General features: G+C 42.0%; 1 protein-coding gene across 3 annotated transcripts in view; it reads left to right on the forward strand.

The window, feature by feature from the left end:
- Positions 1-1,043: 1,043 nt before the first annotated feature.
- Positions 1,044-27,625, forward strand: part of MBOAT1 (membrane bound O-acyltransferase domain containing 1) — a 56,065-nt gene continuing 29,483 nt past the window's right edge. For 2 of the 3 annotated variants that reach the window (XM_048308070.1, XM_048308080.1), the window contains exons 1-3: positions 1,046-1,194; positions 23,763-23,908; positions 24,429-24,506. In XM_048308070.1, the coding sequence (XP_048164027.1) occupies positions 1,105-1,194; positions 23,763-23,908; positions 24,429-24,506 (314 nt within the window). In that variant the 5' untranslated portion in view covers positions 1,046-1,104. Of the gene's footprint in view, positions 1,195-23,762; positions 23,909-24,428; positions 24,507-27,625 lie in introns of all 3 variants that reach the window. The other variant, XM_048308090.1, reaches the window with a different exon arrangement.

Here is a 27,625-nt window from a genome sequence, read left to right on the forward strand (position 1 = left end):
TAGTTTTAGGCTGGCAAATTTTAAAACTGGAAAGAGCAACTTATAAAGGACAAGGTTAAGAACTCTCATGCATGGCTATCCAGTTCTTCCAAACCACTTACTTTCCCCACTTAAAGTACCTGTGTGCATGCATGTATGCATATATTTTCACATACATTCAAGCTGCCACCACTAAAATGATACTATAAAGAGAATGTTGTTTCTGTAAATCTCCTTCCCCACTGAACAACCTTTGCCTGGGTTTTCCAGCCCAGTACTGCCTTGGCAGCATAAGCAGGGCACTTTGAACATGGCACAATACCATTTCAAGCCATTTCACTATTACAGTTTCGGCTGCCACAGATAGCAATTACTTGAAGAAGAGAAAACGGCCGGCTTATTGAAGAGTGTGTAACCAAGCCGACAAGGACCCTTTGAGATATTCCAGGTTCCGAGCATGCCAGCAGCTGTGAGCTGAACAGAAAGCTTTCAGCGCTGACCGAGCTCTCCTTGCAACACAATACCACATTGTCCGGGCCAAGTGTAAGAACACTCCTTCTGCAGATGAGCTTGGCAGAAGTACCTTTTTAATGGCAGTATTTCACTTGCAAGATAAACATATCACTTACTACTAATTTCTTCCACCCTGTGAAGGATCTCTGTATAAATAAATAAGTAAATAAATACTTCTTCCTGGGACTGTTTTGGCTGTGACACCCCAGCTCTCCCCTGCTTGGAGCAGCTGCGTACGGGCGCCTCGGCCCTGCGGGTGCCGGACAAGTTTGTGCTTTTGGCAAGAACCTGGGATCAAGAAACTCCGCTGCAGCTGTCTGTGCGCACCCGGACGAGGGGAGCCCGCGGGGCCCGCGGCGAGCCTGGTGCCACCGCGCCAGGGCACCGCGCCCGCGGGCGGCGGGAGGCGGCAGATGCGGCCCCGGGGATGGCGAGGGCTCCCCGCTCCCCGCCCCCGGAGCCCGCCCCGCCCCGCCCCGGCCGTCGGCGGCGGCCCCGCCCCACGAAGGGCCCCGGGGCGGGCGGTGCGCGGCGCGGAGCGGGCGCGGCGGCGGCGGGAGGTGCGCGCAGGTGGCGCCGGGGCCGTGCGGCGGCGGGCGGGGGGGATGCGGCATGGCCGAGCCGCCCGGAGCCCCGCACCGCACCACCGGCTCCACCCTGCTGCACCCGCTGAGCGCGCTGCTGGGCATCCCGCTGGACCAGGTGAGGCTGCGAGCCGCGCCGGGAGCGGCGGGCCCAGGCGGCATCCTCGGCGGGGATCTCCGGCCGGCAGGGACGGGCGGTCCGTCGCTGTCACGCCGTGTCTGCCCGAGGGCCTCGGGAGCAGAGCGGAGAGCCCGCGGTAGGAGCGGGTTTGGGCGGGGGTCGGGCTGCTGTCACCGGGGAAGCGTTTCATTTTTCCCGGCAATGCCTGGCGCTTCTCCTGCTCTCGCAAGAAGTCGCTGCTGGATGCTGCTGGATGCTGTCAGTCACGGTGCTGGGCTGACTGCGGCAGAGTTTGGAATGCTTCAGGAGCTCGGGTGCTGGGCCACCTCTGGGAACCGCGTGGGAAGGTGCGGGATGCCCTGTAGGGAATGCTTACTTTCGGGCACTGCTTTCGTGCCTACAGGGCTGTAGAAGGGAGGCTTAGAAGTCACTTCCAGCCTAGTCCAAGTGCCTGATGGAATTGCAAAGTGCATATATGGAGATAGAACACACAGACGCACACACAAACGGTCTTCTGGGCGGGCGAGTTTGCATTAAATCATTAACAGCATCGTAGATTTTTGGCTGTGGTGGTGTTTCATAGTTGTTTATAGTGTCCTAATTAACTTTACCACTAACAGGCAGAAAAATATTGCTCTCCTCCACCTTTTATTGTCTCTCAAGCCTGCATGCACCTGCTGCCTTCCTGCATTCTTTCAGCGACAAGGAAGTTAGGTCTGGAAGTTTGTGCTGACCAGAAAAAGACTCCACCAAGCTGCTAGGAAGTTCAGCTGTGCTCCAAGAAACCAGGGCAGCAGAGGTGTGCTTGGTAAAAAATCAACAGAACATTGAGATTTATTTGCTTTCTTCTGTTTGCAGAGTGAGTGGTGCTATGTGTCATTTTTTACTACTGTTTGTTTTTAAAGTTGAGTAAGGAATATGTAATTTTATAGATTAAACCCCTTCATCTAACCATGCCAGTTTCCCCCTTTTTTGACAGAAAACAGGTTTTGATGCAAGAAGAGAGATCTGTTGCTCAACACGAAAACAGTCAAACAATAGAGGCCTGTAATTATCTGTGAGCTATTAGTTTAGGAGAAGGCACATGAGTAGTGATAGCTTCTCTTTTGAGGTATTCCACGCCATGATTGATGAATACAGGAGCACCACAGAAACCAGGAATAGCAAACGTTTGCTGTTCCAGCTTGTTTGTGGTGCCACAGCATACATACAGTGTTAGGCTGACTCAGTTACCAAACAATGAAGTCTTGACAGACTGCAGTTTTTCTTTCTAAGCTTTCAAAATCTTGTCCTTCCATTCAGCCAAGGTGATACAAAGATGGTGTTGTCTGTGGAGAAAATTCTTCTCATGCTGTTCCAGGCCTGAGGATGCTTCACTGTGTCTGGTTACATGCTGTGTTTGTCCCTGGGCCCTGCTCTCATGGGTGCTGCTGGTGGACACTTCATGTTCAGTGATTTGTGTCTCAAGCCCACAGCAGTAAGCAGGGCCCATGTGCTCTGGGGTCAGCAGTGTGACTGGGCTGTGCGAGTGTGTGTGCAGGCGTAGGTGCTGTCCTGTGGCTGGCCCTGCTGGCTCCAGTGGCATGGGGCAGTGATGGCCCAGGAGGAGCCCCTCCTTGCTAGGGTTCATCACAGAACTGCAGCATAGCTGCAATGAAGTAGAGCTTTCCTCACCTGAAAATCCCCCCTGTTTAATTGTCCCTGTGAGATTATGCTATTGATACTTTTAAAAAATTTCCCCCACTCCTCTTGCCCCGACTGCAGTGTGCTGTACCATGCCAAGCATCAGGGATTTCTGCTGTCCTGGAATAGGACATATCCAGATCGCGGCTGTGTGTGGAAGCACTGTGCCACCACTGTTCCCTCAAATCACATGAGTCTCAACTCTGACCTGCAGTGCTAAGGCCCTCAAATGCAAAATAAAAACATTTTCACACAGTTGTTCTGCCAGGTGGATTGCTTACCTTCCTCATTAGAATGAGAGAGGGTTTTGCTGGAGGGGGAAAAGTTCAGTCACTTGCTCCTCTGCACAGAATGGAGCTCTGTGTTTGAAAGACAATTTTGCCAGATCTGAATCCCATGTGGAGCAGGGACTGGTTGTACATGAGTCCCTTACTGCAGTGCTGAGAGGCTTTCTGTACCTTCTGCTCAGCGCCCAGGCTGCAGCAGGGGAGGTATCTCTGGTTTGCCACTCTGTGCTCAGCCTGTTGGATGGTGACAGCCCCAGTCTCCCTCTGGTACATATGGCTGGCAACCAGTTCCCTGTGGCTGGCCCTGAACCTTCAAAAATGCCAGGAAGTGCCTGAAGAGCAAGAGGCAAATGTGGAGTTAAGTCCTCCAGGTCACTGTGGTATGTGAAAGCCATGTGTGTGTCTGCCTCTGTGTTAAATGAACAGAGGGCTTGTCCCTTTTTTATAGAGATGGTTTTCCATGAGAACTGTGCTGTGAGAGAGATTTCACTCTATGTAAAAGACCAGAAAAAAGCTGAGCTGAAGGTCTGAGAAATGAAAGTTGTAATCATTAGCCTTTCATTACTGAGGCAAGAAAGCTGTGATAATGGTAACCGGAAAATGTTTTGTCATCTAAGAAGCATCTGTTCTATCACTCACTATGGGAAGCATAGATGACTATAAAAATGTCATTTTTCACATTGGTGGTTTTCTTAATTAAAAAATTGCAACTTAGGTTTAAAAGCAGCACAGAATTACAGAGGATGGAGTCCCTATCTGCACTGTGTACCTGGCAGACTGCTCGCATTTTGTTTAGGAGACAGTGCACTGCATGAGAGCATCGTGGTGTTTTCTGCTTTAGATGCTAAAACAGTCTTGTTGTGTCAGTGTGTATTTGCATGTCTCTTTAACAGATGATTGATCTTTGAATTTAGCATTGAAATATTATTTTTTAAGAAGTGCTATATTTGGTAACAAGATTAATGAGCTTGAAAGAGGATGAAAAGACTTTCTGTGTTCAATTCATTCTCATATCCCAGGAAATCAGACTTTGAAGTTTAGCTGACTTGTGTTCTAAAAATATCTGTGTAGGTCAATGACATACCTTCAGCAGCATTTGCAAAAGAATTTTGGGGTGGTTTTTATTTCCATTTCACGTATTCCCCAAATCACTGATGCTCGAATGCCATCTCTCCAGTTTGCTTATACAGTGACTTTTGGCAAAGTATACACTTTTCTGTTATAAATGCCCCAAATCACCAATTTTGGGATATAGTTCTCTACCATGAATCAGTGAAATATGGAAAGTTAAACATTAAACTTTTAATAGTGTAATTTATGTAAACAAAGTTGTGTGTGTGTAAAAATACTGTGAAGAAATAAATATACTATTTAAAGCAATATTAGAAGTAAATTTAATGGCATTGTTTATTCATATGTAGTTTTACCATGCCTTCCTAAGCTCTAGGCTTCTCTAGAAGTAATTCAGGCTCAGAGGGTTAAGATACACAATTAAAAAGTTTCACTTCTCAAGGTTATTTTGTAGAACCCTTGATATGCCAGGTTACCTATTGCTTTAGAAGTAGCAACCCTAGTGCAAATGGTCAACTGCTGTACAACAAACTTTACATTTTGACAGGCCCTATTACCCTGACCTATTGTCAGACAGTACCAAAGTTGTGGATTTTGAGGGAAATATGTTCAGAGGAAACTCTCTCAAAAAACTGTATGAGCGTCTTCTCATGTTTGTATCAGAGGGCTTTTAACTTAAGTGTTTCATTGATGAGGTCAGCCATGTTTCTGCAAAGAGGAAAAAAAATGTTCACTTGAACTTAATTTTGGCTTTGCTGATGGGAATGAAAAATTTTTCATTTTAATTAATTTTCATTTATTTTTCATTTTGATTATTTCATTGTAGGTCATCTGCATATTTATATTTTGACAGCAGTTTAAATAAAAAAACTAACTGTGGAGGGATTCGGGGACATGCCTCTGAGTCTTGGGATAGTTGGAGTATTAAAGATGTCATTCCACCATTCCTTGAGTTTGAATAACTGTCTGCCCAAAGCATGCTGGTGAACCGGTTTAAAAAAGGAGAAAGAAGAAAAAAGTATCTCTATCTTTTTTTCCTTTTACAAAAATCAGCATGTATTCTGATCCCAAAATCAGGGATGGTTTTGTTAGCATTTTTGTTAACACTTTTCTTTTTTTTTTGCTGTGTGACTTCAGTTTTACTTCTCTGCTTTCTGATTTAACTAGTCAGCCGATCTGTTAGTCCCAAAGCTCCTTGCATGTGTTTTCTTATCCACTTTTTGGGCAGTGTAAAGTAAAATAAAAAACTAACTTTGTAGGAACTCAGCAGATTTTAGGCTGTGAACTTTCAGGATCCTTTAATGGTTGTCAATAGAGACATTAGAAAATGTAGTGCTGCGGAAAGAAAGGTAATTTGTTACAGACCGAAGCGAAATAACTGAAGATGGAAGTTTATTAAAGATTTAAGTGGGGTTAGGATCAGGTTTTTAACTGAAAAAGAGGTAACAACTGTCATGGTTGGTGGGAACTATGCTACATTTCAATTTCCTAATGCCAGTCATTTTACATTAGAAAATTCTACATTTCCATTTTGAATTGCAGCAGTCTGTGTTACATTGACTGTCTCCCTGCCTAACACACTCAACTGCAAAAAAATGGAGCCATGTAAATTTTAGTTATTTGAGAAACAGTAAGAAAAATAAATTTGAATTCAACACATTTATAAAGAAATATTACTTACCTTGCCAAAACCAACTTTAATTTTGATATTTTCTGACTTTTGAGTACCTAGATTTTGTAAAACTCTTTTCCTTAAAAGGAACTGTTAGCTTTTTATTATAATGCCATGAAGGACAAAGCATGATGCAAAGAACAGAGGAAGAATCTTGCTGACCCTGGTTTGGGTCCCCAGTTAAACAGGTGCTTCTGAACAGGGCATTTCTTATTGAATTTAGAGCAAACTCAGTCTCTAACTTGTTTCAGTCACTTGTGCAAGGTCCAGGATTCTGTATCTTCCTGAGACAGTCCTGGGACAGAGGTATGGTACTTTCCAAAGATTAAGGCCGTACCTAAAGCATTTCTTTCTGTTCAGGTTAGCTATCACCAACAACTGCAATAATACACGTTCTCTTCTGCTTTGGAAACATGTGCTGCCTTTTTCAACGTGTTCTCACTTGGTTTGGCACTGTAGTCTTGAACCTTATGGCTGATGTCTTGATACTACAAGTGTAAATATTTCCACATCCCTCATGCCTTGAAAACAAAGCCTGTCCTATTAAGTTTTTAATTTGGCAAGGGACAAAAGTGCAACTGGAATCAGCTGCTTACAATTTTCCCCCTTTTAAGCAGTTTCCTTCTCATTTGTGTTAAACAAGATCTGGAAAAATAAACGTTGAAGGGCTGCATAAAGTTTCCTGAAACCTTCTCTGCACATTAATCACACCAGTACTGATTTAGTGGTGCTCTGCAGCTATTTTGAGAAAATCTAAAGTAGTGATGGAGACTCTTGGGCTCCAGCCTAGGGATCTAGGCACTGAGCACAGAGCTGGCTCTGTGTTTTCGGGGGAGCCCCTGATGCTTAGGGATTTGCAGTGCATTTGCCAGCCTGGCACGGTATTTAATACTCTGGCTGCTCCTTGGCTCCAGTTACAGTTCACAAGGACAGGCAGCGCTGGAGGCAGGCTTGCCAAACTGCAAAGCGGTGCTGCTAGTCCCTGGGCAAGGGAGGCTGCAGCACTGCGCTTGGTATTACTGCAGGAATCCAACCTTTTGTACTTATCCAAAATCAAGTAAAAAGTCGGATTTTAAAACATGTCAGTGGGCCACATTTTACTTTGGAGTGAAAAAAATCCCTCTGTATGTGACCCAGGAGTTACAGAGAACCTTGAGGGTACCAAAAATCATCTCCTGGGTGCTTGGATAGTCTAGTTAGGGTCATTAAGGAGATCTTCCAAAACCTCAGGCCTGCTCTTAAAAGTACAGCCTGAAGCAAAAATTTCTACCGTTGTTTACTAATAGTGGCGACAGTGTTTATGTTAATACTAATTTGGAGCAGGAGTATCCTTTGGGAAGGAATCCCTTGACCATCCCCATTTGGCACAAAGTAGCCCTGGAGCATCTACACAGGGTTGCTTTCTGAGGATGTGAAGCCAGAGGGTGCTCCCCAGGGAGCTGCAGTGTCTCAGCTGTTCAAAAGCACACAGCGCTTGAGTTCAGCTCCTCTGAATGGAGACCCTCCAGACAATGAGTCACAGGAATGAGGCTCCTCGCCCTCCGCTGCTTTGCTCTTCAGACCCATTTTTGCTCCACCTCAGCACTTGCTAAGATGGACATAGTGGAATTCTCTGACCTTCATCTGGTGGTTTCTTCAGAGCACAGCACTGGTCAGGCTTGTTTGGTCACTTCTGAATAGGTGGAATCCAGCCCGTTCTGCAGAGGGCTCAGCCAGGTCAGCCAGTCCTGCCTCTGCCAATGGAGAGAATGGCACGTGGAGAAAAACAGCGAAGGGAAACCCTTTGGGTGGTCCTTTCCCAGAGCAAGATTGCATCAGTCTCCCGTCATATGACCTTGACTGGAAATGTTTATTTTCACCAGTCCTTTTGTTTCCCGGTTTAAAGTATTTTAAACAGCTTTTGCAAAATCACAGGTGAGCACGGAAGAAACCAAAAGCACACATTCTGACATAAGTGGTTTTTTAGAAGTTTTTTGGATGGGGTCTACTTACAGTATGTTTCATCCTTAATGGAGTTGAGTGGAATATTTTTTCTCCTGTGTTTTGGGCTTCCCTCATGATAAGAAAATTCCACGCTTTAGAAAAAATCTTAATAATGTGAGGAAAAAAATTCCTTGTAAACATATTTTTGAATCAAATATGTTGAAACAGTTACAAAGATTTGTTCTCAATCATTCCTCTAAGTGTTAGTAAAATACCGGAATAGAAGATGATTTTAAAAACCAAAATTCAAAGTATTAACTAGACAGCTTTACCAGCCTGGAATTATTTTTATTTTTTTTTAACAGGAAATGGTACTCATTGTTCTGAAAACTTTTAAGAAAGTTAATCAATCAGTCTGTAGCATGAGTGTTGCCATGCTGTCTGGTCTGAGGCAAAACAAATAGCAAATATTAGAACAATTCTTCATTTTCCTCTTTCTGCATGCTTTGTCCTTGCGAGATTTGAGCACTCTCAACATTTACCTGGTGACGGAGTGGCTGGATAACGGGAGTTTGCCTGTGCCCTCATGTGACACCCTGCAGTGTAGTGGGTGGGAAGCTGTCTCAAAGCATGTGCTGCTTACCTAGATGATTTAAGCAAAAGGCAAATAGACCTGAGTGTGTGCATCTGGCTGCTAAATCCCAGACAAAAACCTGGCAACCCTATGGAATACCAAGTTTAAAATTTTTGATCAGTGTGAAATTATATTCCATGGTCTTTAAGTTCAGTGAGTGTATCAGGCTGGGGACATCTGGGATGGAAAAGGGAGGCAAGAAAATACTCTTTTAAATAATTTGTTTGGATTATGTGCAGAATGCTAGAAAAACTAAATAGCCATTTCTGGCCAAGATACAGACTTCAAATGCTGACTGTCTTGGACTGGGTGAGTGTTTGCTGCTTCTATAGCCCCTGGTCTTGTGACAAAGCTCTAATTGGACTTGAGCAATTTCTTCATTTGTGGTTTCTTGTTCAAGTGCAATTTGGCCCTGGTATGCAGATAGGGCAGGAATGGGAAAGGCAAAATGACAAGGCAAAACCTAAAACAGTTGAGGACCCCCTGCTTTCAACAGTTCTTGGAATAACTCCTATGCTTGTTTTCATGCTCATGTATTGGTTTTAAGTAAAACTTTTTAAAGGACCACTGAGTAGAAAAGTTTTAATTTTTAACTTTTACATCTGGCTTAAATGACATTATAAACTGGTGAAAGTGGGTTTTTTTCCCTGTTACCAGTGCAAGGTAGTGTTAAAGAGAGTACAGTACTGACTGTGTGCACACACAGAGGGCAGGTTCAAATCCCTGACTCGTATGGTTCGTATTAAGTATTTAGACCAGCAAATTCCAGCTGATAGATCAATAATTTATCTGTTTTAGAGAGAGTTTTAGAATTACTCTGTTCACTTACAAGTGGAGTTTAAGTAGTCTGACATTTACACTTCTTACTTGTCAAGGTTTCTCAGGATATTTTGCCAACTATGCTGTATTGAAGGTGAAAGCAAAGTGTAGACAGACGGTTTGGAGACAGCGACTGAGAAGTTAAAGTTCATTTTTTCAAAATTAAATTCAGTTTTTGATGGCAGCGTTAGGCATCCACAGTGAGTTGTAGGCACTGTTAAGACCCACAGCTGTCTCTGCCTTGGTGTGTATGTTTGTGTTCATGCTAATTCTCTAGAGGCAAAAAATTGTGGTCTGTAGTTGCCACGGCAACAATAACACTGCACTCAAAGTATGGGTGGGTTTTCCCTACTTTATACAAATATGTTGAAAGTGTAGGCATATTGCTGTGAGACACTGTGAAATATGATAGACTCTTGAGAGAGAAAACACTTGTTTGTTTTTTGTTCAGAGAATATAATTTTAATTTTGTGTTTCCTTTATTGCCACTTCTCCGCTAGAGTGCTATTTCCTAATTTGTAAGCCTAACATCGCAGAGAGGAAAATGGGCTCAGCAGTTTGGAAAAAGAAAGTTTCAGAGGTGTTCTGCTGATGCTAGTCAGCAAATAAAATGAGGATTAGAGCAAAGAATGGTCAGGGCAGAGGGAAATGGGTGACATAATTATATTTCTGTTCCATTGTGGTTGTTTTTGTCCATCAAAAGATGACTGTAGCTGTTCTTTGCCATGAACCAGAACGAAAATATGAACTAGATGAAAGAGAAAAAAATTACAGGGTAAGTTTATTTCTTAAACCTGCTAAAGTAAAGTGAAGGAACTGAGAGATTTGCTTTAGAAATGTGACTTTTAAGAGGGATCATGGTGAAAGTATATGTGAGCACCATAAAAGAAATAGATCTAGGCCTTAGAGTAATAGAATGTGCTAAAAGATCATTTAGCTTCAACCCGTATGCCAGGGAACCTTCCACTAGACCATATTACTCAAAGCCCCAGGTGGCCTTGAGCACCTCCAGGGATGGGGAGTTCACAACCTTTCTGGTCAAGCGAAGAAGGGACTTGTTCCCTTCTGTCTCCCAGTGTTTCTTCATGTTCAGAGAAACATGTGATAGGCTACAGATTCAACAGTGATTAAAGTTAAGGTCTTTTTCATGCAGTCCAGACCTGGCTGTGAAACCCTTTCAACAGGAGGCTGCTAAGGCAAAGAACTTGGCCAGAGCCAGTGTGGACTTGGATGTTTATATGAAAGACATGAGTTTCTAGGGTAAACGTAGCTTAAATTTGGAAGTACCTGTTCTTTTTCTGGCTCCTTTCAGGGCTTGTTGCCTCTGCAGGCACTGTTTTTTGTCAGCTCAGCCTCTGGTGTTGCTGATGCCTTTAGCATCCCAAATCGCTGCTGACAGTTCAAAGCATGGCTACTTCCGTTATGCGTTAGTGACTCTGCTAGAGTCATCACCCCCTCCCAGACCTTGACTCGATGCTGGATTTACTACTTGAGTTTCTTTGCATGGTGATGATACAGCAGGAAGCACCAGATATCTGCAGGGAAGATCAGCCAACGCCCAGGAGAGGTTACTTCTCCAACATCCCACTTTCAGGCAGCCTCTGCTGCAGCTGTCCTTCTATTTATTAGTTTATATAAAAAGTAACTGTCTCCTTTTTTGATTTCCAATGAATTCCCCTGTTGGGTTATCCTCTTACTTTTCTGTTCTGATTTTTAACTGCTGGGGGATTTTTGTCCATATGCTGAGCGCTTCCCCTCTGTTCTGTTCAAGCTGCATATCTTTATTGCTGTATTTGATAGTTTCGTGATCTGCATATATTCTTTGAATAGGCTATGCCAGTAGGTGTCTGGTGAAGTCTGCCTTCATCCTTTGATAAGGTTCTGACATCCTGGTGTGTAGTCTGTTATCTATCTGTTTATCAGTCATACATATTTGTGTGCACCATTTCCTCAGTTGCCTAGATGTCTCCGTTAGGCTTCCTGGGTTTTTCTTCGCCTAGATAGAGTTGAGTTAGGGTTTAAATGATTATCAGGAGAAAATTGATTCTGTATCGCCTTCTCTTTTTCCTTTTCCTGTGGCACTTCAGTTTTTGAGCATAGTCACTAATAAGGGTGATGTATGTGTCCATTTTAGAAGACCCTAAATGGCAAGTGTGCCTGTTTGCTGTGCCTAGGATCATGTTTTTGCAATTGCTTGGAGAATTTCTGTCTACAAGACGGTGGCCTCATTTATTTGCTGACAGGTGGAACTACTGGCTTGTGCCCTGGAAAAGCTTCAGGTGGTCACTGGGGACTGAGGTCGCTCGTCACCTCCAGCTCCCGAGTCTCCTCTCCTTTGTCCCATATAAATTCTGTGCTGCTCATTGCTCAGGTGTCTTCCAGCATCAAAGAAACTGAAAAGCTCTCCGAATCTGAATCTGCACCTGAGTGCTACAGTAACAGTGGGAAAAACACCATGTGCATTTTGAGATAGTGAAGTTTGCTAAAAAATCAAACCTGAAATGCTCTCTCAAGGTACCTCTGAGATACCCAGATGTTAGTGGTATAACCTTGTGATAGAGAGGTGGGAATACATTTTGGAAGCCAGCTGGGCAGCTCATGCAATGTCCTAGTTCTTTTAAAGCATGTGTTTTAGGCTTTATGTGTAAAGGGCTTGCTTGAAAGGGAAATTGTAGTTGTTCATGCAACTTACAGGATTGTTGAATTTCTTTTACCTGGCTATGTTCAAATTCTTAGGGTATTTTGAGAAGAGTTCACTTGGAGTTTTTGGAATTTTGTTGTTGTACTTTGTTTCTTGGATAGTAAGTTGCCTGTCACTGCATAGTAGGAGCATCGCTGTAATAATTTTAAAATATAAGAACATTCTTCCCTTTTTTTCCTAACTGTTGAATAGGAAAAAGTGAGACTTATTCCTGTTACCTAAGAAAAGCAAGTTAAGTTTCTGCTATTGCTGACTCATTAGCATGGCAAGAATAAAAAAATACCGTGATTAAGCAAACATGAGTGAGTTTTTTCCTCCTCATATCACAGTTATCTTTGGAAAATATCAGTGTTATAACCCAAAGTTCTGCTGTACTGCATGCGAATAGAACTACAGAGCTCCGGTGGGGGATATGTAAAGAAGGCTTTAATGAGGCAAGGAAATCAAATCTTTTTTCCTGAAATATAGTATAGTGCAAATAAAATTAATTTATAACAAAAGCCAAATATATCTTTTTTTTTAAATTTGCATTTCTTTATTCATCAACTGATGCTTGTTCATGCTGTGTGTTTTCCTGTTAGTTTTTGTTTTGATTTGGTTGCTAAGTTTGAAAACCAGGAAATGTGGGCTTTTTTAGTTTTTGTTATTTGTTTGTTTAATTTGAGGGGGCAACCCCTGAAATTCCTTCAGAACATGACTTTTTTGAAAGGTACTGATGATTTCCAAATATGTTAGCTTAGTGGTGGTTGAGATGTTTGACTTGTGCCAAGTCCTTAGCACTTGTCATCTCCAAGTTTCATGTTTTCACTAGTGTCTGAAGCTGAGTGCCTAAAATTAGATATGCTCCAAAGTTCAGCTTGCAGAGATATTTGCTGTAGATGTAAGGTGCTTGTAGCAGGCATAACTAAACAGCTGAGGTTATGTTCTTGTCTTTTGGCGTGGTTCACGATCCAAAATAAATGATCATGAAGCAAGTATGCTGCAAATTCCAAGCAGAAATAAGGAAGGAGAAAAAAAGCCGCAAGAGGATATTGTCACTGTACACGTTTTGTTGTTGTCTTCTCTTCCTGCCATGGTTCTGAAGGGATTAAAAATAAATCTGCAGCCCACATGAATGAAGGTTAGATAAACATGTTGTATATTGAAAAGCATAGAGCAGTAATTTTACTTTTAAACTGTAGAACAATAGGAAGGAGCAGTATTTTGTGGTTGTGAAAGTGAGCATCTGGAGCTGGCAGTTAACAGAGGTTTGCTGATTCTACATGGTCACTGTAATAGCAAAAGAATGAAACAAAGATAATTGTGCTTGAATTGGAAAAAAAAAAGCACATTCACAGCTCTTTGGAAATAGGCTAAAAATGAAGAAAATAGCTATCTAGAAAATCTGCTGGCCAGCAGAATCAAGTGCCTTGGGGGAAATGTGTGACTCTGCAAGCTGCTGGAATATATAAAGTTTTCATTGTTTTTGGAAGCAAAAAGACTGAGTTTTACTATCTCTTATGTTTGCAAATATAGTTGTCTAAATATAAACTGATTTTCCCAATTAAATGGTTCTGACTAAAGCTTACTCTGAAAAATGTGATTTTGCCTGTATTCCTGCCCTCGTGCCATGCTTCTTTTTCTTCCCATGTGAAAAATCTCTCTATTGTGCATCTGCATGGGTTGAGCTGACTGACAACTAATTCTAAAGGCAAAAAGTTCTCTGCAGATTCACTGCGCATTTTCCCTGGCCCTTACTAATGGCTTCCCAAAAGTTTTGTGTGTCCTCTTCTGCCTGTGAAAAGTAGCTGTACCTCTTTCACCAGATTCTGTTGACTGCATTATTGGAAAGGGTATGGTCTCCCTTTATTTTGCTAGGTTGGAGCATAAGAGAGCAACACAGATCTTCACCTTTCCATGTTGATGTACCCCAAAATTATGTTTTTACGCTTGTCTGAAAGCATTTGCTTCGTTCTTCACTCCGTCTGCAAGTGCTGTTCCTGTGTATTTCAGAGACAGAAAACCGCTTAGGCAAGGAAGAGGACAGGAAGAAGTGAGGTTTGCAGCACCTGCTTGGGGAAGCAGGAAACCGAGTGCGTTTGACTACACCCATTGTGTGGGAGCATTGTTACCCTAAAACTCCTCCACACACATCCAGCAGTAGATGTGCTAGTTTGCTTTTCTCCTACCTGGCACCTTTTCTTTGGTTGGTTGGTTTTAGGTTTGTGTTTTGTTTTGTTTTTTCCCAGGTCTGTTTCAGGCACTTTAAAATAGTGCAGAATACCAGCTTCTGGAATATGATACTTTTTTATGGTGTCTTTAAGTGTTAAACCAAAAATTGAAGCATGAGAAACTATGGGTCGTTTTTGAAAACTTCATTTCTTACAACGAAATGAAGTCCAGTTTCACAATCCAGGGATTTCTTTTTGCTTCCGGTAAAGTTAGTGCATGTAGTATAGATAACGTTTATAACTCTGGAGCGTACATTTCTGCATCTAAACTTACTCATCTAGAGTACTGTTATAGTAGAAGTACCTGTTTTAGACTTATGCTTCAGGATTAGATGAACTGCCTTTTTTCCTCATTGACATTAAAAGAAATTTAGATGGACTAGCTCTGGTATCGAGATGAGTGTTAGCACAGATAAAACCTACCCTTTCCTCTAGCAAAGTCCATGCATAAATTTTTTAAGCGCGTCCTAATACGCTAATTTTTACAGTGCCCTTGTTTTAAGTTACTATGAGCACGACTGAGCATTTAAATACGGGATGTTCCAGATTTTCTGTGTGTAAGGGCCTAATAAAGTGTTACATAATACCACTGTGATGTCTGAAAAGTTTAGTCTTTGATCAAGCCACTAATTCCAAGGATAATGTGCTTAAATTTGGCACAGTGCTGACAGTTTCTACAATGAGGAAAAAAAGACCAACTTTCTTTTGGCCTAGAAGAACCTGTCAAGTTGGCACTTTTTTCCCCTTACTGATATTTGTTTCTTTCTGTTGTGTGCACTTACTGGGATATCACTGGGATAATGTGAACAAAACTGCTCTGTTTGTATTGGTTTGTATTTTTAAAGACCACTGACGTTTTTCTATAGAAAAGGAACTGAAAATAGAATTGCACAGACATTGCAACAGCAAGAATGGGGTAAGTTATTTCGGATGTGCCAGTTCCCATTCTAGGGACGGATTGCACTTTAAGCCTACTGTTTTATTTTTAAATTGATGAATATGTGCAGGCTCAAGGGTTTCATCTGGCCTGAAAGTTAAGTGTGTTTCTGAATTGGGACTTTACAAACACTGCTATAAGGATCCTGCCATTCGTATGTTCATGCAAACCCCGTTGGTGTTTGGGGAAGATAATTTGCATTGAAGTCACTGAAAGACATGGTAGCAGGGTGGTTGGGTAGACAAACATTTGTCTGTATTCCTTCCTTGTGTTTTGAATAAATCAACTATGTACTTATCAGTTACACAGACAAAGTGAAAAGGTGCTTGACTTACTGTGTCATGTTCTAAGTTTTTAAAAACTAAACCTTTAAATGTGCAGGGAGAAAAATCAGGTCTGTGATGATGCTATTCTTAGTGCTGCTACTTTGAAGTTATTTACTAAAGAATGCAGATGTAGAAACTGGGCTGAAATCTCAGGAGCAGTTAGTGCTTGAGGCTTGTGAACTCGAGCTGGATCATGTCTAATGAGACCTGTCTTGGTCCTGCTTCCTTTTTGTTGCTGTGGTGTCCATCCATTGTCTGTGGTGGATGAGGGGACAGTGTTGTGGAGTGGGAGCTCAGCAGTGCTCTTGAGAGGTAATGTGGAAATAACTGTTTGGGATTTGGGGCACTCATCACATCTGAAAAGACCAGTTGGGGTCAGTATCTGTTATCCAAGAATTCATTTGTGGGGAAGTGGTGTATTTAATGATTATGGAAACCAAGGATCCAAGCTCCAGATAGGTGCCTGAGCCCTGCAGGTGGCTTAGAAAGGGATGGGGGAAGCAGTGCTGTGGTGTTCCCACCGTGGGAACTTCCTAGAGTTCTGGGGACTTTCAGAGAAGTCTTTGCAGGGACTCAGGTGTCTGCTTTGTTGTATTTTACTCTCCTGGAGTTGTTGTCTTCGTTGTTTCTGGTAATTTTCACTTAAGCATCTCTCTCCTAACTTCACATACGCTTAAATGGGGCCTTCTGAGCACGCCTGACAGAAGACCTGGAGCGATGCAATAATATGGTGGTAAGGTCGGTCAGTTCCCTCTTCATCAGTATGAATCTATGCATAATCAAGGAGGGTAGATGATACAAAATGCCATCTTTCCTCCCAGAAGTACTTGATCCAAGTCACTATTTTGTGAGGAAGCAAGGCTGGTAGTTCTGGTATTGGGTTTATTTTGCTTGTTGGGATTTTTTTTTTGGTGTGAAACTTCTTATTTGGATAACAAGATTTCACTCGTCTTTTCCTTTTCTTATTAAAATACCCTTTATATTCTGACCTGCCGGCTGTAGTTCTGCTTTTAGACATGTCTGACATGTAATACTGTGCAATACTCCACCTGCACAGAAATATGTAAAATTATTCTTTTAAAAGTATTTTTTGGACTTAAAGGTATTTTAATTAGTGTGGTACCTCACTGCTGAGCAGTCTGAAGAAACAAAACAGATCTAATAACCTAAAGGCATTCTGGTTTAAAAGAACCACCAGAATGACTAAAGGCTCCAGATTGTTTGATTTTGCTGCTGTTTCTCTTACAAGTGGGAATTAGTGCTGGATATCTTAGATACAAGGGAATTTTGTCATTTGGCATTACTCGCTGAGAGAGCAGTAATTAATGAGTTACAGGTAGTGGCAGAACATTGCTGCACATAAATGATCATTGCTTAAACATCTGTTCAACATACAGAGTCATTATAGCTCAATGTGAGAGCTGTTGACAGTGAGCTAAAGCTGGTTTTGGATCAGGTCCACATATTAAATTTATCAAAGGTAAATGTATGGGAGTGTTACTTAGCATCATGATGCAGATTTGACTTCTCAAGCTTACTTTTGACTTAAATGTCTTTTAAAATTCTTGATGACTCAGGTTTTAATCTATAACTGTATTTTGTGTCCTGCTAGTGGTTATTCTGCTAGTGGCTTCACAGAGGTAATCCAGAAAGAACATCTGTTTCAAGTTTACAGTCTAAATCATGGAAGGATATTTGACCTTGTAAGTAGGGAAACAGAATTTACCCAGGAAAACAGCACAACAAGCCAAAATACTGTCAGTTTTGTATATTCTACTTCACCAACTCCATTTTCTGCATGCAACTGCACAAAAAAAGCCAAGGCTATGACAACTTAGTGCTGCTTCTGAAGAGAACAATAATCTTAAATTAGTCATGCATATACGCTTTTCTCTGTCTCTCCCATGAGAGAAATTCTATTTTTAAGCCTTTGCTTCTGTCTCCCCAAAATCTTCCATAGGACTCCTACAACACAAAGCCAGAGAAATGAGTTGTTTCTGTATAGTACTGGAGATGTGACATGTCAGCAGTGGAATCAGTATTTCCCTAATGTAAATTAATTTGTCTCCTCTCTGATCCATGCTGTTTGCAGTCCACAGTGCCTGGCTATAAACAGAAAATACAGAATCCTGCAAGTGACAGTCAGTTCTGCTTCCTTTACAAACGCCTGTTTGTGCTGGCTCTCAGAGTTCTGTGCAAAGCAATACCACTGTGGGCAATAAGGGGAACTGCACAGACAATGTTACACAAATCCTTTTCGTTCATGGACGCCTAAGTCAGAATTCTAGCAGTGGGAAACTTGACATGGTCTCTATGATATTGCTCTCCTTTTTGGGGGTGCTTGTCCCCTCCCTGTGTAGAGCTAAGTGATCTCTGCAGAGACTATTTGTCCTTATAGATCATAAAAATAGTCTGGAAGATCAAAATATTTTGAGAAATTTCAGCAAGTATCAGATATCTTTGAGATCTGATTAAAGACTATTCCATCTCTCATTCTTAACATGCCCCTTTTAAATATCACACTTTTGATGTTAAAAAATGTTGTAATAACAGCAGGTCTGGTTTTCAACATCAAAGTAGAAATGTCTTCAGAAAAGTGAACTTAAACCTGTTGTTTGCCAGATATCTTTGGTTATATGTGCAAAATAATCTTTTAAACATGGAAAGCCACTGCAACAGCAAATTACTGCATTTCTGTAGTTCTTGCTTTATTCTTTGCAAGAAAGACATCATCCTGGAAGATGGGGCTGATCTCTGGCAGAGTGGAATGCTTTATTATGGTGTCCCCTCTCCAAAGTAGTACCCAAGTGATGTTGTACTCCACAGATAGTGGTTTGACTTGAGGAGTTGCTATTGCTGTCAGTAGTTTCTATTAGCAAGGTTCTTCATGCTTTTCCAAATACAGAAAAACAGCTGTTTGGTCATCTGTGGTAAGTCTGTGAACAGAGGAGACATGCTAATTTACCAGATTGAAAACCTTGTAGCAGTCCCCAAAACTAGTGCTCGGTTGCTCATTAGTGCTTGGCAACAGAGTACCCTGACCATGAGCTGTAACTTCATCTTTATACTGAGCTACCATGAGAGGCCTCTGTTCTTACACTTTTGTTCAGCAAATGAAATGCAGATTTAAACCTTTTTTCTCTCATTTGGCTGCTAAGTGCAAGGCCTGTAATAAAAGTAGAGGTATCCTCTGCCACAGCTATAACCTGAGTGCATCATCTGCTGCATATTGAAATGGACATGACCTGGATGCTAGCTGGGAATATTCTGACAGCCTGGCTGTGCTGTAACGCACTTGTACCTCTGTCTGTGAATGTGTGTGAATGTGCAACATGCCTGGTTTTTATCCAAAGATTCTGTGCTGTTGGGGACACACCAGCACCTTGTCATCCAACAAGGGGCAAGTTAGCAGTGTGACTGCTCATAGTGATTGTCAGAGTGAAGGAATTACAGCATTAATGGGAATTTTGCTTAGAGAGGAATGTCTGGTTTGTGTAATGGACTTAATTGCCATTTGGAGTTTGGAGAGAACTGCGCGGTCAATTTGTTATATCCTCCTAGATTTTTGGAAAGTGAGATCAGATTTTCTGCAAGCCTAAGGGAGGAAAAATGTAGTAGAGGAAAAACAAATTATTTTTGTGGTCAAAACAGAATGCAGGATATTTCCTTCTGATACTTAACTATAAGGAAAAGGTTAAAAGCCCTAAAATAAGAGGCTATGTGTTTTTACTTAACTATCTCTTCCTAGAGTGTGATCTAGTAACTCTCGAATGTCTATTGCCACTTTTTTAAACTGGGAGATTTGCAGATGCAAGGCTTGTGGAGTGAGGAGAAATGAAACTTCCTCAAGTGGCTTATTAGTAGCCTACCTTCAACTACAATAAGTAGTGACCAAGACTCTTTGTAATGATTTGGTTGAAAGGTGTATAGTCAGGTTTTGTCTCCTCTCATATTTTCTGTTTCCTGTCTCAAGAATTTCTAGCTAGGAAAAGCACTTTCTGTTTTCTCCTTTTAAGATTTTAATGGGATTTTTTTCAGTATTTTTTCAATGCACCAAGCAACACGTTTGCCTCTCTCTTTGGAAATCCTCTATGGCTCCACGGCTTTCCTGTTACAGGGATTTGACAAGTTACTACTTTTGTTTGGGTTTTTTTCCCATTCCCAGCCTTCACCATGGAGCCAGTTTGCTCGAAGAACAAAAAGTGATAATTGTTCTTATTCAGTGTTAATGACATTGGGCTCATGTGCTCCAAAGGGTGAGATTTTTAGATGCACCTATTTAACTTCAGGTATTTGAAACCTTTATTTTGTGATTTGCCAACTGGCATTTGCCCTTAGAAGTGCCCACCTGCAGATGGTTAATTGGATCAAATGAAATACTGAGCAAAAAATTTCATGGATTTCTTCTGAGAGTGGTTAGGAAGTTGAAGAGATGACTTTCCTATGTAAAAAAAGGCCCTGCTTGTTGATGGAGATGATTGAAAAGCTGGTTCCAAATCCCTAGGAGTTAGTGTTTTCCCTTCCTATAGTACCAGTCCAATGTTTGCCAAGTTTCACCCTGTTAAAAATGTGAGGACATGCAAAAGCTCAAGGCAGATGGGACTGACCTTTTAGGGCTTGGATTATAGCATAGTTCAGTAGGGGGATCTTGAAACCACTGTGTTTGGCTATTCTTGTATCAACATCATGGGTGCTTGATGGGTTGGTTTGACCTGATTGCTAAATTTGTGTAAAACTGAGATTTGCAATCTAAACGTCACTTCTGAGTTATTGCTAATACAGAATTTAAAAGAATAAAGGGAGGAACTACAGTTTACTTTGTCCTTTGTTGTTCATACCTGCTCTGTATCCATCCAGACTTTTAAAGTTGAGACTAATAAAGAATTAAAGGATTCATTAACCAGACAACAATAACGATCGACTCGGTTGCACTGGAACTGTTTCAGATTCTCTCTCTCCAAAAGTGTGGATATCTTGTTTCTGCATTGCAAGGCTGTCTCCAGCTGGCTGTGACTCAGATACAAGTCTTCCAGATGTCGTTGCAGAATACTGTGATGAGACTGCCTTTCTGTCTTTCCAGTGTGTAATCATGGAAAATGAAAGGAAGTCTTCTTTTGGTAGCATATCATGTGCTCTGATTCCTAATTTTATTGCATCTTACTCTCTAGAGCATGGAAGAAAGTGACTGTAAAAAGCAAAGGTGTTTCCTTTCTGCTAGCAGAGTTGAAACCAGATGTGCAAAATTTTGGTGGCAATACTGAATAGATGTGACTAGCTAAAAACACAGGTCAAATGACTTGCAATGGTGAGAAGGGTTAACTTGCATATAATTTTTATTTCCGTGTTATTTTTGCCTGGACACCATTCATCAGTGTTCAGAAGCCCTCAGTTTTCTGTTTATGAAGTGTTTTCAGCAACAGTGGAAATAACCAAAAGGGAAGAGTGTGAACCCTTTTCTCTTTGGAAAGGGAAAGGAAGGAAAGTGTGACTTAGTTCACTAGTGATGCAGCACAACATTTCTTAAATTCTTAGGCATCTGTTTACTGGATGCCTTAAATATGTAGAATGAAGAATAAAATTAATGTCAAATGGAATGCAGTAAAGTCGCTGTCAGATGAACTGCCAGCCTTTGTGTGTATGCATGTGAACGCTGCATGTGTTTAAAACAGTGCATAGAAATAACTAAATAGAGGAGGTATTTATTTGAAAAGCTGTTGTGTCCCTCTATTCCTCTGTGTAGAACAGAGCAGATCTGGTCTATTGCCAGATTATTGCTTGCTGAGTGCATTGGGTCTGTGATGTTTGGCTGCTCTGCAGAAACCACCCTTATAAACCAAAAACTGATCGAAACATAAGGGCGACCTACTTTGCTTTTGTCCTGGTACGAGGCTTTGCACCAACCCTTGCTAAAAGAGTACAGAGAAGGAATTGTCTTGGTTAATTTGCACGACCAAATGAAGGTGTGATAGTGGCGTGGTTGACAGCACAGGTAACATGTGCTCAGAGGAGCAGATGGCGAAGGTGAGCAACAGCACGTGCCCGTGAGGCGGCTCAGCTGTCCTTTGCTGGGCAGTAGCTTCTGATGAAGTCACTGCCATTTTTTTCCTGCTGCCGCCAGTCGTTCCCTGCCTTAGCTGTTTAAATGCTATTACAAGTGTGTCAGATCTGGGATCTTGCACTTGCCTTGTGCTGTGTGTGTGAACCTCTGAGATCCCAGCATCCTTAGCATCTCAAACTGGGCATACAAGAGCAGGATGAAAGTAAAAAGCAAACGCCTGCTTATCTTGATGGCTTTTACTGGTGTAAAGCTTCCGTGAGTGACGCTGCACAGAGGGGGGTATTGTCTTTCAAACAATCAGCCACATCAGTTCCTGGGAGTCTTTGCACTTTCCTTCTTTATACTAAATCAGGGAAGCTCTGCATGCCACAGGGAAGAGCTGCACTGGATATGCTAATGTGACCTTAAGTGGGAGCATGATGGAGGGGATTAAGGTTCACTGAATTGTCACTGATGACTTGGCACCCATCAGTCTTGGGAACTTGCTTAGAAAGGATGCAATCAGAGCAGCCCTGTAGGGACTTCAGCGATTTCTGCTGCACCTCTGTCTGTGGAAGGGTGGGAGCGAGGTATTAGCATTTGGAATGTAACTCTATGGTAACAGACAAGTTCAGGATTTCTACTACAGCATCTGGGTTTTGTGAGACCAGTGCAATTTTGTTCTTTTACTCTATAGATCTTCCACTAAAAATGGGAATTGCTTGCTTCAGTTATAGTTCTGTGATACTATTTGTTATAAATGCTGGTTGCTTGCATGAGCAAGAAATAAATTGATACTGTCTCTGCTCCAAAGAACTAAAATTCAGCATACCTAAGTATTTAAATTATTTCATTATTCTATTGCATGACTGCCTGCATCACTGAAATAAAGCAACTGCACCAATGAAGCCAACAAACCTTTAATGAAAGCATTTGCATGAACAGCTAACACCATGTTGGATGTAGGCCACCAGAATAAAAGCACTTTGGGGCTATAGTATCTTGTTAAACACATTGTAAATGTTTTTGACAACAAGCCTGGCAGAATCCAACCACCCCTGGACAGCCAACATGTCAGAGCATTTCCAAGTGAGATATATTATCCTGTCCTGGACTGATAGCTTTGGATAATCCTCTAATCCAAGTGATTGCTTATATGTTGCAGCCTATTTAGTTTTGCTTGGTCTGGGATGACTTGCTGCTGGAGAGCTCAAGGGTGAATTTAAAAAAAAAAGCAAGATTAAAATTTAAAAAAAAAAACCAGGACTGCAACTGAATAAATGAATTTAGCTCCAGTTGTCTAGGGTCCAGGTTGGACTTGAGGATGTTGTATCCCAGTGCTGTATTTGCCCTGTTAGAGACAGTTCCTGAGCTCTGTTTTTCCTCTGACTTCTGGGATTTTTGCTGAGGCTGTCAAAGAGAAGGTGTCTTGAAGAAGGCAACATGATGTTGGTTTTGCTCTGGAGGACGCTGAAGCTTTTGCTTGTCCTTGTGTCTGACAAGAGAAGCCTCTAGTCCTGTACTGTTTGCCCTCTGCATGTCTTGTGCTCCCACTGCCATCGCTACCTCCTTGCAGCGAGGCCAGACTGATTTTCACATGCAGTAGCCAAAGAACATTTGAGAAGCATATTCCTTTAGGTGTCTGCTTGATGGTAGAGCAAAGTTGTTTTCTTTGCACTCAAACCACAAAAAATGGCGAGTTGGAAGATCTGTGTGGAAGATGCTGTGGAGTGGAGGAATTCAGCTACGGCGGCTGCCCCGTTCTCACTGCTTGTGCGCACTGTCACATCAGGATTTTGATTGATCATCAGTTGATTTTGTCCCAGTGTTGGGGTGGGGGAAAGTCTGGTACTGGGGTGATATTTCAGAGCCCCAGACTGCTTCCTGGCCCCTGCCTCTCACCAAGAGGACTGAAAAGGGGGATGATAGGCCCTGCACCTGGGCCAGGCTGGCAGCAGAGCAGAGCTTTCCTCCAAGAAGAGAGAGAACCACCAGAGCCCCACCTTTACCCTGGGGTAGCTGGAGCCTGCCCTTCCTCGTCTGATTTTGGGTGGCTGTGTGCTTGTTTAATCCCTTCTGTCACTGGCCAAGAAAAGTTTCCACATGAGTTCACAAGTGAGAATGCTGAGAAGCAAAAGATTCATAGCTCACGATTTCCCCCCCCTCTTCCTGCCTCTACTCTTTAACTGTTATGAGATCAGAGAGAATCCTTCCCCTCCTCCTCCAAGAATCAAAACAGTTTTTCGTTTTGCTTGTCTTTTACAGATCAATTTTGTAGCCTGTCAACTGTTTGCACTTTTGGCTGCATTTTGGTTTCGTATTTACTTGAGTCCCAGTCATGCCAGCTCTGCTGTTCGCCATGCATTTGCCACCCTCTTTGGAATATACTTTGCTGTCTTCTGCTTTGGGTGGTGAGTATTTTGTCACCATTTAGATAAGGCTTGGGTAAAAATAATTTTAAACTTCGTATCAGCTTTTCTGGATTGCATATTTTTAATCTTAAGGCTCTTAATGCTATCTTAAAAAGAATAACCTAACCAACATAACCATTCCAAACCCTCAAAGTAAAATGACTCATGCAAGTACTTTTAAGTAAAGTATTTAATTTAATTTGTGATGTTTGTTCTGGAAGTCAAAGCCACACCAGTCTGCTGTGAAGATACGTCTTCTGGAAAAGATGTATCCCACTGGAATGGGCACTTTGAGCCAGGCTACTCTTTCAGTGAAACATGGATAATATCTTTCAATCAGTATCAGTCTGTTTTGCATAGTTAGGCTATAAAGACGTGGTGTGGTAATTCGGGTTTACTGGTACCCTGACATGACATCACATTTATGTTATTTGCATGGGAAAATACTCTGTTGCTCTGAACTACCAGCACTTCCAGGTAACATAGAAATTATCTAAATACTCACTTTGTTGTCTTCAAGGTATTCCATCCATCTTTTTGTCCTGGTGATGATGAACTATGGCATTATGAATATGGCAAGTATTCCCAACATCCACAGGTGAGCTTATGTGGCTGCAAGTCTGCAGCTGCCCCTTGGACACCTTCTCTGCTTTCAGGGAAATTCATGAGCAGTTTTTAGAACCACCTTCTCTTCTTTCCTTCTTCTCTTTCCCAGTTACTTGCAGGAGCTTTGTTCATGGAATTGCAGGAGCTTTATTCATGGAGTTACAGAAGCAGCTGTAATCTCAATTTGTGGTTTTTTTGGATTGGTGTATTGCATTTTCCTATGAAATTGCTGGCTTCAAAATTTGACTTTTGCAGGCTTAATAATTTATGGCCAACCTTTGCTCTCTTAAATGTAATGAAGTCATGTTCTCCTTGGTCTTGTATTCTTCCAGATTGCATTTGATAATCCTTTTTAATGTGTTTTTCCCCTTGCTGTTTGGCCTTCAGGTATTTTCCACTTATTCTTGAGTTAGGTAGTTCAAATAAGGTCACTGAGGCAGCTTAGCTTAGTGATCCACAAAATAAGGTCTTGCTTTTGGTACTGGGCTTTGTGAAAAAGTGGAAAATACCAGAACTCCTATTGCTTCGAAGTAGAAGCTTATGGTTTGGATGTGTTACAGGTGATTTCTGTCTCTGCACTGTCTGACTGTTTCTGTAGCTGCTGCTGAATGCTCAGAATCCACATCAGTCTGGGCTGGGGAACAGAAACCCTTTCTTCACTTGCCTTCAAGGCCAGGGCTGTCTGAGAATCTGATGTTCAGATAATCATCTCACCTTCCTTTATTTCCTGAAGAGACCCCTCTCTAATATCTAAAGAGGAACCCTGCTTACGATTACTTATAATTTTTCTAAGATTATTTAGAAATGTGAACTATAAAAAGCAAGCCTGTCTACAGCAGTCACTAGCATTTTGCACCAGCAAGATAACGTGTTAAGGAGGTATTTTTCCCACGTCCTCACTGAATGCAAAGCCCAGAAGTCCAGCGGTAATTAATAATGTCACCAAAAAAAAAAAAAAAAAGGTAATTGAACAATGTTTGTTAAAGAAATGCCATCCAGAGACCAAAATATAAAGGTGTTAAAAATTTGTATTATGGTTTCCTGGTCAATGTCCCTGCCTATCACTCAAGGGAAATGCAGGAGTTAGTGACTATAGATCAGAGGAATCAAGTCTACAAAGGAATCATCCAATAGTTACTTACATCTTCCTAGGCAAGTTGGGGTGGTGATAAGGAAAAGGACATGACTTCAACAGGAAACCTCCTCATTCTTCCTCTTTAGCCAATTTGCCACAATGGCTAATAGCAAAATAGCTGTATACTGAAACAAAAATCAAGCCAGCCAGTTCATATAATGTTGCCCACTGCTGCAAGGTAGTCATGTGTTGATTTGAATCCATGTGAAATGTCAGTCCAATGTGCTGAAAAACCTCAGGAGGTCTGAGGGAAGATTGGGTTAGGACTTTTCTATTGTATTCCACTAGCCATAGCAGTATGACTCAAGGTGCTTCCACATTATTAATTTTGGCAAAGTAACAATGTACTCAAACTGGTTGAGAGTAAGCTTGAACAATGCTGCTTTAAGGTCTGGACCTGTTCATACAGGCAACCTGATCCTTCAGAGTGGGGCTTCAAGACTTGCCTTTTTTTTCCCCCAGAAGAACACAGTGGAAGAGAACAAAGGAAATAAACTGCATAATTTAACCTTCATACTCTCTTTCATGGTTATTTTTTGCTAGTTTGCTCTCTGGTGAAGCTGCTAGCCTTCAAGGCCTATAAATGGATGAATTAATCCAGCACCAGGAATGCTCCCAGCTGCAGCAGCAGTTCGGTGTGTCTCTGCCTGCTCGCCCCGCTTTCAATCTAAGTGCTTTACACCTCAGCATGGAGGCGTATTTTAGATCCTTCATCCTGTCTATCGCTGTTACATGTCTGAGCTGGGTGACTTGCCTTTGGACGGATGCTTGCCATTCTCTGTTGATGAGAGGGGAATCCAAGGACCTTGCTGAGGCAGGACTGGATGCCTGACCCAGATAAAATATTATCAGTTCTACTCTGAATCTCCTGAAGAATCTGTCATGTCCTTTCAGTCTGCCTTTCATCCAGCTGTTTGCTGTGGGCCACATGACCCGCAGGTTGCCTTGCGATCCATCACTGTCACTCCCACTGCAGTTTATTAGTCCCCAGGGAGGGAAAACTCATTTCTTTTAAAACCAGCCATAATTTGACAAAGGCCTGGCTCTTTTTCAGTTGTCTGCTGACTGATCCTCTTGTCTGATTTCACCTTTAGTTCTCCCCTGTGGTGGATCCTCTCATGGGTCCAGGGGGGCAATGTGTGCCTACCCAAGGCTTGGCCCTACCACGCATGTGGGATGTGCCATCTCATTCCGTTGGTCTTTGCCTCTTCTCCCCCACATGGATAACCTCTGCTACAGGGGACACCAGTAGGCCTGGTCCTGGCCTGTCAATGTGGTGCAAGCCTTTCATTCTAGTGTCCCAGCTCTTCATTGCACTGTGTAATTGGCTTCATGGGTCAGTCTGTCTCCAAACATCCATCCGATTCTTTCCTCCCCAGTATCCTCTTTCTTGCTCGTGTAAATACAGGAGGAAGTTACTTGTATGAAAGGCTGCATCTGTCTGTGCAGACACTGCAGCATTTCCAGTCTTCAGACTGTTCAGCTGCTAAGATAGAAAGAATCATGCTACTGCCCTGCCTACCAGAAGTGTGTTATTGTCTTGAAACGCAGAGTGAGTTTGTCACACCCTACCTAAGGAATGCTTCTTCAGTTGGACACTGTGATCCTATTGGTCCTTTCCAGCCTATACGATTCTGTGATTTTTCTGGAAGATGGTGTGCTTCAACATGGAGAGCTGAAAAGATTAGGCTATGTGCCATCATCTGCCTTTATACAAAATCACAAAAGAGAGAATACCTTAAACTTGAAATATTTTAGTCTTTGCTAGATCTGAGAAAGAGTTGTAAATAAAGAACATTTACAGATAAAAAATGCAGTGGATAAGTTCAGTGACTGGCATACAGTATAATCTGATTTCAAATACTTGAGTCGGACAGAAATTTCAAAATAATATGTGAATTTGGGAGCTTTGAAATTGAATTGTGCAACTTGAATTGATCCTATTTCTTCTCTCTTTTTTTCCCCACTCCCAGAAT

The sequence above is a fragment of the Corvus hawaiiensis genome, chromosome 1 (genome assembly GCF_020740725.1).
Source record: "Corvus hawaiiensis isolate bCorHaw1 chromosome 1, bCorHaw1.pri.cur, whole genome shotgun sequence".
In the NCBI taxonomy this organism is placed as follows: domain Eukaryota; kingdom Metazoa; phylum Chordata; class Aves; order Passeriformes; family Corvidae; genus Corvus; species Corvus hawaiiensis.